The sequence below is a fragment of the Aythya marila genome (genome assembly GCF_965140915.1).
Source record: "Aythya marila genome assembly, chromosome: 3".
In the NCBI taxonomy this organism is placed as follows: Eukaryota; Metazoa; Chordata; class Aves; order Anseriformes; family Anatidae; genus Aythya; species Aythya marila.
The window spans coordinates 115,863,433-115,876,458 of record NC_139044.1 but is presented as its reverse complement, the minus strand read 5'-3'; the positions used below and the strand labels follow the sequence as shown (position 1 = coordinate 115,876,458).

Below are 13,026 nucleotides of genomic sequence, written 5' to 3'. Positions count from 1 at the left end.
TGTACTCTTGATCTTTTATCCATTTAAAAGCTGTAAAGAGAATTTATATACCTGCAGATATCAATCAGACAGTGGTGGAGAACAATGAATTTATTTCTTGATTTCACTTAACTAAAATTCTCTTAAAGAGGAATATTTCTTTAGGATATAAAATCAGCTCTTTTCCAAACTAGTAATTTTTAAATATTAAAAGAACATGACAGGCCAGCTAATTTTGTACAGATATGTATATATTTTTTAGTTCTACATCTGCTGCAGTTTTCTGTTGCATAATTGATTTAATCTCTAATTTTAAAGGAATGCTGAACTCTTTTACTGGACTCCGCATACATTTCTCCAGGGCAAAAACTGTCCTACTTTTTCCTCACTAGTATCTGTTTAGTGCTGGGCCATTTTCTTCTGAAACTGTAAACTACCCTTGGTGAAATAAATGAAGTCACAGTTGGAATACAGTTTACTGTACAGACTTATCACAAGATAAGAGCAACATCACACACACCAAAACTTCTTGGGCATTTTCTCTTCCCCTGCTCTAATAAAATCTTTCAATTGGTTTGAAAGACTGCTTTACCCATCCTGGCAGCAGAATGGGAACAGTTATCTGGGAATGGGTGAAATTGTAACTGAGCAGAAAGGCAAAGATGGGTGGAGGAAGGAAATGCTTGTTCAGTGATTATCAGAATGAATAAGAACCTCCTGTCATTTTACACACTTGTTGCATGACCTTGGGCAAACCCTTCTGGGACTCTTAATTTGAATTTAGGGCACATTCCCATTCCATCCTAATTTAAGAATGAACTGAAATATCTGAGTTTGGAGCGGTCTCTCTAGGCTACCTTCAAAGTCAATGAAGAGGCAGTCACTTCCAGGGGGCAAGGCAGGCTGTATAAGATGTGTGCAAGTCACTGAATGAAGGAACTTTCCTTTCTCTCTGTTGACTCCAAGGAGAGCCTGGAGCTAAGTTAAGGGGTGTGGGTGAAATATTTCCACACTGAGCCACTGCTGGCATTCACAGAATTCAACTGAGCTTCAGGAGGGACCTATGACATGGAGAAAAGTGCATGGGGACCATTTCCATGAGATAAAAGAGAGGGCCATTTCAGCATCACAGATATCACCAATACCTCTGTGTCAGTTGTTGCTGTTTTGTCTTTATTTCAGGTTCTTTTCAACGTCCTCTAGAAAAGGATTTAAAGCTACTGATCCTTCTTCGGGCATCTGAAGGGATTTACTGTGATCGTCTGGAGGAAATAAATGTCCATCCAGGGAGTATTGGTATGAGACACGGGTTTAATTCTTTTATGGGATAACAATCTTAGGTAATTGTTTGGTATAATTTTTCTACAGAAAAAAAAAAAAATCTAAGAAAGGTACACATTTTTTTTTGAGCTAAACCTGGTAATTTTTGCTAGGTCAGTTCCTAGAGTTTCTGTGGAGATTTTGTTTAGGCAAATAAGCAACAAGATGTCAGGTTCTGAGGTATTTATATGAGAAACCAGAGAGGACTTAAAAGGAGTCACACATACACACAAGGATTTGGGACAGGTCTTGACCTATCAGTGGTTAGGTTTGAGGTATGAGATTTGTAAAGGGTAGTTGTCAACAAATTAAAATGACCTTACAGAGTGGAGAGAAGTGTGTGCTGGAAGATGGTGTTTTGTCTCATTTATCTTTGATCTCTCTTAGGATAAAACAAATTACCCTGAAAGTTTTCAGCCTAGGCTGATAGGTGTAAACTCACATTGTTTATTTTAAAATTCATGACTGAAGTGAGATGAATTACATCCAAGAGCTACTGGCTGGATCCAAATACATACATTTAAATACTTCTAAACATTTGGATCCATAGGATTGACAAAAGAAGGTTCATGTTTGAATTTTAGATCTTCTCAGATGATGAGAGTTAAAGAAGTTATCAATACTTGCCACAGTCTTCTTTTGGACTATAGTGACACAAGATGTCATGGAAAAAAGTTGTCCAAGCAGGACATTAGCTCAAGCAATTAAATGGGGCCTTTCAAACACTTGAAGCATAACTGAGGGGTTAGCATTAGAGATGCAGAACAGATTTTGAATTCACTGGGTCAGTGAATTGAAACAAAAAAATTCAATGCATAATATCAGAATTTTTCATACTTCACTTTCTATTTCAAGTGGAAGTTATGTGCTGTTCTTAATATAGTAAATAAAATATAGAAACGTGTTTTAATATATAGAGAGGTATCAATATATTTAGTTATTCAGTTCATCTAAATAATTTCTTTAATTATTTCTCTAATTTTTGCTCTTCTGCTTCTGTTTTTTAAGGGGTTTATGGAAAGGTGCAAATTTATAGTGGTTATCCTGGGAAGTCTTGGACACATCTTGGAAGTAATGTTGCTCCTGGCAATGAAAGGTAATATTTTGCCCAAATATTACTCCAAACACAAAGTTTGAGCTCCCATTCCAGTGGCTTATACTAATATTACTCTTTTCCTTCTGACAGGTACTGTTTAAACTATGTTTAGATAGAAGAACAACTATATTATATCATGCAAGAAAAATTATACTATTTTTAGATTCAGTTCTAAAGAATAAGGAAGCTAAGATTTTCCTCTTTCCTCTGTCTTTCCTTCCTTGCTTCCTTCTGTCTTTCCATCCTTCTTTCCTCTCTTCTTCCCTTCTTCCCTGCCGCCCTGTCCCTTTCTCTTTCTTTTTGGAAGAATCCAAAATGACTGATACCTTGATGATTAAGGTGTCCCTTTTGGCTTGAGACCTACATTCAAATTTCATCTCTGAATTAGGCAAAACTGGGATATGAACCATGATTTTCAACATCTTTGATCAGCACTTTAAGAAGTGGTGTCTGCAGTAGACATCCTATTTTCTGCTATTAGAGTCAATCTTTTCTGTATAGATAATTAATTGGCTCAGAGAACATAAGATTGCCTGCACTGCCCGAAGAGTAAGGTATTTGTCTGGGATGTGAAACTTTCAAGGTATAGACACATTTTCACTTAACACTTAGCAGAAATATTTTAAATTCCTACCTTCTCTCTCCCCTGTTGCTACCCCTCCATAACCTTTTACAGCTCCTCCAGCAGACCTAACTACACGAGCACTTACCTATGACTTCAGTCTGAAGGCTTAATCAAAACCACCTCCTAAGGCAGGTTAAACAGAGTTACCACAGCTGCTTGTTAGGTTGGCTACATCTTGAAGTTCAGACTTTTGACCTGAATATATGAACGTCTGTATAGGGATCTCTTCTGTAAGTGCCCTGACCACTGTTAGCCCGTGTAGCATGGGCATGTACCTCTCTCTCTGGAGCTCTAATTCTGGACTCTGTCTTACATGAAATTTTCATCACCTTTTGCTGTAACTCTTCCAAATGCTTCATTTTAAACTGAAATGCATATATTCAAAGAAAAAAAATCTAATAGTTAGGCCTAAGAAAAACTAATTGGAAGAGATCTCACCTAGGTAGAGGAGAAATATTGGCATTTAGGCAAGGAATTATTTTTAACTCATTGTAAGGATGGACAATGGGGCACAAACTTCAGAGGTAGGATTTGTTTGTTATTAGCTCTTACAGACTTGAGTATTTAAAAATTAATTATTTAATGAAGAAATAATTTTTAATCGAGAAGGGAGGGAAGAGGAGAGGAGAGGAGAGGAGAGGAGGGGAGAGGAGAGGAGAGGAGAGGAGAGGAGAGGAGAGGAGAGGAGAGGAGAGGAGAGGAGAGGAGAGGAGAGGAGAGGAGAGGAGAGGAGAGGAGAGGAGAGGAGAGGAGAGGAGAGGAGAGGAGAGGAGAGGAGAGGAGAGGAGAGGAGAGGAGAAGAAGCTATTTATTATGAAAAATCTTGGCCACAGATTTATTTATTTTTTTCAGAAACTAATACTATTAGCCAGTTAAGAGTTAATGTGGTTAGATACAGGAAATAGGCAAGTCAGTCCTAGAATAGCTGAAGAAAGTGGCTCTTCTATTGATTGAGAGAAGTTGTTGCATATATTTTCCAATATGAGTCAGCACATGAGTCAGGGAAGTATTTATGCTTACAAAAAGAAATACTTTTTTTTTTTTTTTTTTTTTTACTTGCAGTGAAAAACTATATTAATATTTCAGCAGATGAGCATTTTGACAGTGTATCATACAAAACATACTTTCTCTTGCTTACTGATTCCCCTTATGAGACTTGTTTGAAGTGCAAGAGTTAAGAGTTAAGTTTGGGTCCAGAAGAGATAAATTAGAATTGGACTGTATGTCTGGGACTGGACTTAAGATTCAGCTAATAATATGTATTGCAAGTGAACTGTCAAAAACCTTAAACTTAAGCCCTATTCTTGTTACTCTGTTTTGTTTTGCTTCCTCCTTGACAGTGAATTTATCCTTAAAAAACATGTAGCTCTGAGTCAAACTAACACTTTCCTGCCCTTTCAGAAGCTGTCCAGTGCTACCTCCAAGCACAAAAGACTTCTCTATTGAGTGTTCAGAGGTGCAGAAAACTGGAAGTACTCATCTTGAGCCTACTTATCTTTGAAAATGACTGTGAGAAGAGACATCAAGAAAACCTGGCAACGTAGCTTGCTAATTACATCCCACTAGGCCTTTCCTTTCTCTCTATACTTCTATTACATCTGACTGCATGATGAGTCATGCAAGATTCTCTGAATTCGCTCAGTGGTCTGTTATATCAGCAATTAGCTGAGTGTAGCTCATCACCTGGCCAGCAGTGGTCACTGTATAATAGTACCTTTTGGGTATTTAACATATATATATATATATATATATATATATATATATATACACTGATCATTATCAATTTTGCTTTCATTAAGTGTTTTTCCTTTCTCTATTAAACACTCATCTGGTACCTTTGAGCTCATCTGAGATGCCTTTGAATCCCTTCCCTGGCTTCCATCTGTCCCTTCAGGAATGCTCCATGAGCTACTCCTGTCAAGTCTGCTACCCTAGTTCTTAGATATCTTGGGACAGTTCAATCAACAACAGGTTGCTCATGTTTAGGCAATCAAATGCTGCCCTATGTGTCCAATACAGAGAAAGCTGGATCACCTTTCACCTGTTATTGGCTGTACTGGTTAGGTCTTTGTCAACTACAGTGGAAGCTTAACTGCTAGTAGTGCACATGCACACACCTACAGATGGACACCTATATTTTGGTGTCTAGGTCCAGAGACGACTTTCAGCATTCAGCGAGCAAATAATCTGTTTAAAGTTAGGAGAAAAAAAATATGTTTTCTAGATGCAGGTGTCTAGTATTATTACAGAATCACAGAATCGTCAAGGTTGGAAGAGATCTCCAAGATCACCAAGTCCAACCTCTGACCTAACACTAACCAGTCCTACATTAAACTATATCACTGAGCTCTACATCTAAACGTCTTTTAAAGACCTCCAGGGATGGTGACTCCACCACTTCCCTGGGCAGCCCATTCTAATACCTAACAACCCTCTCAGTAAAGAAGTTCTTCCTGATATCCAACCTAAACCTCCCCTGGCGCAACTTTAGCCCATTCCCCCTCGTCCTGTCACCAGGCACATGGGAGAACAGACCAACCCCCACCTCACTACAGCCTCCTTTAATGTGCTTATAGAGAGCACTAAGGTCGCCCCTGAGCCTCCTTTTCTCCAGGCTGAACAATCCCAGCTCCCTCACCCGCTCCTCATAAGACTTGTTCTCCAGACCCTTCACCAGCTTCGTTGCCCTTCTCTGGACTCGCTCGAGCACCTCCATGTCCTTCTTGTAGTGAGGGGCCCAAAACTGAACACAGTACTCGAGGTGCGGCCTCACCAGAGCTGAGTACAGGGGGACAATCACTTCCCTAGCGCTGCTGGCCGCACTGCTTCTTATACAAGCCAGGATGCTGTTGGCCTTTTTGGCCACCTGAGCACACTGCTGGCTCATATTCAGCCAACTATCAACCAGTACTCCCAGGTCCTTCTCTACCAGGCAGCTTTCCAACCACTCATTTCCCAGCCTGTAGCACTGCTTGGGGTTATTGTGCCCCAGGTGCAGGACCCGGCACTTGGCCTTGTTGAACTTCATGCAGTTGACCTCAGCCCATCGGTCCAACCTATCCAGATCCTCCTGCAGAGCCTATTATGAATGACCTGGGATGTGTGCAAAATGTACATATCAATGGCAAATAGAACCTACAAAAATGCTTTTTTTTTTTTTTTTTGCTTTTTTTTTTTTTTTTTTTCCTTTCAGACCTGTAGATGGAAACCAAGTAGGATATCCCTGTCACTGAAAATGGTGTGACACGTATTTGGTAGGAAACGTACTTGAGCCCTCTATCAATACGAGATACCTTGCTAACCAGTGGTATAAAGCAAGCATTTCAGGATGAATTTTATCCTACATATTTCAGGCATTCATTTTTGGATGCAGCAAGCCTTAAAGCATTTTTCCTAGAGCATAGCCTGAAGATTCTTTCTGTGATCTGCCTTGGCAAAGCTGTTGTCCATTTTTTAGGAAATCTGTGAGCATAATTCATAATGCAATAACATTGATTTGATATCTTGGCCTTACAGGATTTTGGTGGAAGATGAAGTGGACTGGAGTCCTGGTGGAGATATTGTTGTCAGCTCTTCTTCTTATGAAGCTCATCAAGCTGAAGTAGTTACACTTAAAGAAGTCAATGGTCGTAGCATAGCACTCCATGAACGCCTTCTCCACAGGCATATTGGTAAGAAACATATCTTTCTGTTTGAGAGTTTTCTTCTGAAGCATGGACCTTCTGTCTCAAATCTCACCAAGATCAGTTTTACTTTATTGATGCATATTCATTTCTTTATCTGCATGCTTTTTTTTCTTGCTATATTGATACTGCAAAACTGACAGTAAAAATTGCACTGAACAGTTGATTCTAACAAGAACGTCTTGAAAGAGAGTCAATCCAGTGCTTAATACTTTTGAAAAACTTCCTGTGTTTCATCTGGTGTTTCATGTGTTAATTAGAGCTAGTTAACACAGAGAGCAAATAACTAAAAATTTAGTGGAAAAGTTTTTTTTTTTTTTTTTTTAAGTCATTTACACTATTTTCATGCTGTGTCAGAAACTGAAAAATTCACAACATTGCCCTTTTTCATATTGCAAAATGATATTTTTGGAGTTTCAAGTAAAAAATGTGATTGTGACATGAAACTAATGTATTTGTTACCTAATACATAAATAGATTTACAATCTTTGTATTATGATCACAGAGAGATACCTTTATTACTTCACCTATCATAGCTCTACTTATTGTGTAAATTATATGAGATCTATATTTAACTGGAAAAAAAGAGATGCACTGTTAATAATTTATTTAATTTTATTTTAGCCTACAAGGTAAAATTATTACTTTCTATGTAGTAAAAATAAAAGAATTAAAATTAACAGATCAAATTCTGAGGCCTTAAACCCAGGATTTTTAAGGTATTATTTTTAAATTTAGTCTTTGTTTGAACTAGTAGCCAGAGAAGTAAGTATGATCAATGAAAAGGTTCAGAAATATTGTGTGTTTTAAGTGGTTACAGCTACTCCATTAAATTAAGCATCACTTGGGACTGTGCTGTGTTCTACTATTGTCCATATTTGTACTTGACAATAGCCTCAATGGCAGTTTCATATGACAATTGTGTTTTTGCAAAAAATGAAGTTCAAAGATGCCTAGGCCCTGTTTTCAGTAGTTAGGGCATGGCTTTTCTTTTTGTAGAGGGAGGGAGGAAGCTTGCCAGTTGGTCTCATGGCCAGAGGACAATTCTTAGCTTATTTATTTCACTAAGGTAGATATAGCAAGTATATCCTGAGATGAAATGACTACATACATTATTGAGTACTACTGTAGTTATTAGACATCATAACCAAAAAAAAAAAGGGGGGTACTGACATAAGAATTAAGAGCAACAGAAATACTGGGATTCACCTAGGCAAAAATAGATTGTAGAGTAAATGTTCACATGTGTCAAAGCAGAAAAATAGGTACCTCTCGTTTATATTTTCTTCTCCCATTAAAGCGGGTGTATAAAATAGATAATGAATTACACTTGAGAATTGGCTCTTTCTCTCCATTGTAGATAAAAGTATTTTGGTTAACTCAATTAAATCTGGAGATACTGAAAGTCACCAAAGGTGAATTCCAGGCTAGATACCTGCATAGGCTCTCTCAAAGGATTCATTTAGAAAGACTTTGTTTTAGAAAATACCTGAAACCAGATATCTGTAGGAAATTGCTTTTTAATGCTGTCATTGGTCTGATTCTAACAAGAATTCATGGAGATAAGCTCTGTAGTGTATCTGTACTGAAGAATATCTCCTGCACATGTAGCTTAAAAAATGAAGTGTGAATCTGTTAATTGATTTGGCATCTCCACACTGCAGGGAAAAGATTGAGCACCTTCTTTTTCTAAAAACAAAATATGTTGGTAAAATATAAGAGCATGGTGAATATTTGATAGGCAGGTGGCCTTTCTGTTTTAGTGTTGATGCACGTAGATGGTGCTGGAGGAAAAACCCACCTGAATGTCAGTGCAGATTCTGCAGAGATGCTGTGCATAAGCTGTCAGGCTGGATATTCCCCAAAGCAGTGGTTTATACGTATGATAGACACTTATCACATTTTGTCTCTTGAAACTCCCCAGGCCATTTTCATGACACAGAAGACGGTAGACGCATCTGTTTGGCAGCAGAAGTTGGACTCCTAACACGGAACATACAGATCAAGTCTGATTTGGCTTGCACTGGGAGGATGCTGGTGGGACATTTTATGGATTCCAGTGGGAGAGAGTTTGAAGGTAGTAGCAATTTACCTATCCTCATCAACCAGACCAGTTCTGCCCAAGAAGAGCTGTTTAACAGCAGATGTATCCATTGGCATGTGCTTTGAAACAGGTCTAAGCAAACTGTGGCTGTGTGACATGCATGAAACATGAATATAATAATATTTCATAATAACCTTGGAATAGGTCTGGGGGTTCTGTTCTGTGGTTGGTTGTATTTTACTATAACTTTTTACGTACTTATGAACAAATAGCCAGTACTGGCAATACACTGACAAATATTGCCTGCTATTATATGCCTGAATGCTGTCTAAACGGGTATTATTCTTAAGCAGTTCTTAGGTAGTTCTGGAAGCTTCTATTTCACTATAGTTATCTCATTACAGGTGTCCTTCAGCTCTCAAATATTGAATTTTTGAACTTTGGGCCTCCTCAGCTTTCTGCCATTGAATTCAGGAACATATCCCAACAGTCTTCGGTGGTGTCATCCAGCATTCATGGTAGCTGTGGAGGTGGTATCAAAGCAGTCATGAGCAACTGGATCGTGTTGCATAGTAACATGGTGTTCAACACAGTTGGACCTGGCATTGATTTGGAAGGACAAAGCCATTCTCTCATCAGGAACCTTGTTATTCTGAGCAGGCAACCAGAGGGCTTGTTAAACTGGGTTGCTGGCATAAAGGTGAACCTTGCCATTGGTGTCTCCCTCTACGGCAATGTTGTGGCAGGATCTGAGCGGATTGGCTTCCATATCAGGGGCCAAGACTGTTTCCTAGATGGAGAATGTTGCAGTGAAAATGTGGCCCATTCAAATCTCCATGGAATTCATCTCTACGGGGGAGATGGTTTTCCGACCTGCACTAGAATCACAGGTTTTCTATCTTACAAGAATTATGACTATGGTATGATGTTCCACCTTGGAAGTAGCGTCATTATAGACAATGTGGTGCTGGTGGACAACACCGTGGGTCTCATGCCAGTATTATATTGTCTCTATGCCAAGCAGTGTAACACAGGGAAAAGATTCCTGGAACTTAAAGACTCTGTCATTGTCGCAACAAGCTCAACTTTTGACTGCATCAGTGACCGGATCAAGCCTCATGCAGCTGACCTAACTTCCAGAGATCGACCACCATACTACCCTCGAAGAGGCCGTGTTGGGATTTTATGGCCTACATTTACCACTATGCCCAGCCAGAGGCCAGAAAACGCATGGCACAAAGTTGTTCATTGTCCAAAAGTGCTGGGACTCATGAAGCTGAAAGGTTGGTCTTCCACTTATATTGGCCAGACTATTCCGTAACTGTCTTGATTAATTTCATTTTTCCAAGGCTGAAGCTTCAGACTTTCACACTTAACTGGACATGGACATTATGTTGGACCTGGAAATGGACATGGTAGGGAAATCCTTCTGAACGCTTCTTCAGTTGGATTCAGTTAAATACATATTACTTGGTATTTTTCACTTTCTTTATCTACTACAGTGCAATTATGTACCAATTTGTTTATTTTACCTCAGACACACCTCCTCTTCTGTACTAATTATTTTTTCACTTGGTGCATCTCTATGAACAGCAGTTATCTCTACCTAAATAAAGATGCCAATTTTGAGGGTTAGCACACTTCCTGTAGAATTTGCATTGAACACGATGACTGCGGCTACACAGAAACAGTCATGACTTTTATTGTCATAAGGAATCATAATGTTTAAAGACTGCAAAAGAAAGATTTGCCAGTTATGGATTTTGTAGCTATAGAAGATTTCAATGCCATAGCCAACCATGTGTCACCAGCCACAGCTCATCTTACATTAAAATCTGGCAAGTGAATAAACCATCCATGGCAACTCATCTTTAGAATCGTTCTGACTGATTCCAACAAATTAATCAATCAATCATGCTTGTGTTTCTCACTTTATATTTGATTTCATTTCCTGTGCATGTCTTAGTTTAAGATATAACTTCATAATTTAATCTTAATTTAAGATATAACTTCAGGTACAGTGTATTCTAAAGCTAAATGAAAGTATAGGTTAAAGCAAATAGTCTGTTTAAAAAATGATTTTCATGTATATATGGCAGCGATTTCACATAGGAAAGGTCACAGAATGGAGCTTTTCTCTATCTAATTATTGCATTTTCTCTCACTATTTTTTCTTTCTTGGTCTTTTTTTAATCTCTGGTAGACGTCACATTTACTGGTTTTACAAAGAGCTGCTATAGTGAAGACAGGGATGTCTGCATCATGTCAAATGCTGACCATTTAGGCATCATGCCCCTTATCACAGCGGAGAGATCGAGGATGTTACGTGTCAATGAGAAGGACAAATTTTACTTTCATCCAGCAAGGTAATATGCTTTTTTTAGAACCTTTTTCAATGGTTTCTGAAAATTAAATAAATAAATAAATAAAAATCAACAAATATGGGACTATTTTAACCTCTATTAGCTGTCTTATCTTCATGTTATCTTATTAAAATATAATTATAGTTTTATATAATTTTATATTATAAATAATAAAATAAAATATGAAATAATGTTATAAAATTTATCTTATTGAAAGTTTAAGCAATTATTTTAGACTGAGTGTCTAGGTGCAGAGCAGTCCCATCCTTTGTATCTGTCTTCTTTTGTACTGTTCCTGGCTGAAAAAAATGAAAAAGCTCAGACATCAAACAAATATGCACAGAAAAACTCAAATCCAAAATAAAAAAAAAGAAGAAAAATAAAAAGAAAAAAAGAAAAAGAAAAAAGAAAAAGAAAAAGAAAAAGAAAAAGAAAAAGAAAAAGAAAAAGAAAAAGAAAAAGAAAAAGAAAAAAGAAAAAAGAAAAAAGGTAACTGTTAGTTAAGGGCAATTTTTGAAGAGTTGAGGTTCAGATTCTATCAAGGTGCATCTCCAGACCAATCCTCTTGGATTTCTTCTCTTACTGATGTTTGTATAGCAAAACAAGGTTCATATATCCTATTTCTTAAAACTCTGTCCCGAGCATCTCTGAATTCTCAGCCTCAGGCTTCAGAAAATGTCAGGACCTTCAGCAAAAAAACCTGAGATAGGGAATGTCCTTTTGGCTGGGGAAGCAGAGCTTGATTTTTGCCTGCGAGATCAAATCAGAAATGTTGATCAGTACCAGGCAGGCTGTGAGATGTCAAATGATTGCCAGAACTGCTCCTGCCCAGGGAGAATATCAGCTGTGTGTGGAGAAACATGGAGCAGGGAGGGAGAGAGCTTCATCTGTAACCTTAAGTCACTGATGGCTGTAGCAGTTCAAACATACCACGTCCAATGGAAACCACATGCCAATTTATTTATTACAATGGGTGAACACAACATAGAGGCTATGTCAGGAAAGCCTTGAAGTAGTGGAAAAAAAATATAAATAAATAAAGAAATCCAGCATGGACTCCGCTTGCCAGTCAAAAATAATTGGAGGTGTCCCACACTGCTATGTTTAGAGCCCCTCCAGCCTTCTGCAAGAATTTTTATTTTATTCTATATTTTTGCTTTTTGCTTTGGGCGTTAGTTTGTGTGTAGATTTCTGAGACCTGTCCAGCTTGTCAGCTCCCATTATGTTTCACTCTTGTATCCATCCCACAATATTATGCTATTAGTGAGCTGCTGAATACGCAGTCCACTGCAAGAGCTGGTGATTTCAAATGTGATGAATGCATGTGGATTACAGAATGTTTTCTTAGGGCTCTGGTAAACCTCTGAGGGAGATTACATCTCTCAGTGCTCCTCATGCATTATCTGCATGCATTTATTTAGTCCACCTGTGCAACTGCTGTGCTGGATCCAGGCTGTGGCTGCATTGTTCTGCTATAGCACCCTGACGGGATATCTTGATGAATATCTTCTGTCAAGGAGAAGGTGAGCATTGCCTTAGAGCAAGAGAGGAAATAGAAACATCAGGGAATATGGCAAGAGCATGAAGTGCCTTGCTTTCCCACTGGTGGACCTAGCCAGCTGAAATGCTGGATCTTCTGAGAGATGCTGAAGAATTGCACTAGCTGTCAGGATCACAGGAACTTTCCCTGTTCTTCACATCTTTCAAGTAATGTTGATTGGAAACACTGGTCCATGTGATTCTCTTTCCTTAATATGGATCATTGCCTATTTGACTTTGCTGCACTCTTAATGTCAATAAGTGTGTTCTTCCAACTTGGTCTCAAGAAATTCTAAGTGTTCTCCAGGATTAAAGAGTATCCATGTAGCAATCTAAAAGTATTTCCATGGGCTTTGCTGGAGTAGAAGTCATTGCAT

The 13,026-nt window shown here is 38.3% G+C and overlaps 1 protein-coding gene across 7 annotated transcripts in view; it reads left to right on the top strand.

Annotated features, from left to right (window-relative positions):
* PKHD1 (PKHD1 ciliary IPT domain containing fibrocystin/polyductin) overlaps nt 1-13,026 on the top strand; it is a 255,796-nt gene that overhangs the window by 173,867 nt on the left and 68,903 nt on the right. For all 7 annotated transcript variants that reach the window (XM_082758117.1, XM_082758115.1, XM_082758116.1 and 4 more), the window contains 6 exons: nt 1,162-1,275; nt 2,308-2,395; nt 6,537-6,691; nt 8,628-8,780; nt 9,152-10,030; nt 10,951-11,113. In XM_082758117.1, the coding sequence (XP_082614243.1) occupies nt 1,162-1,275; nt 2,308-2,395; nt 6,537-6,691; nt 8,628-8,780; nt 9,152-10,030; nt 10,951-11,113 (1,552 nt within the window). The remainder of the gene's footprint in view (nt 1-1,161; nt 1,276-2,307; nt 2,396-6,536; nt 6,692-8,627; nt 8,781-9,151; nt 10,031-10,950; nt 11,114-13,026) is intronic.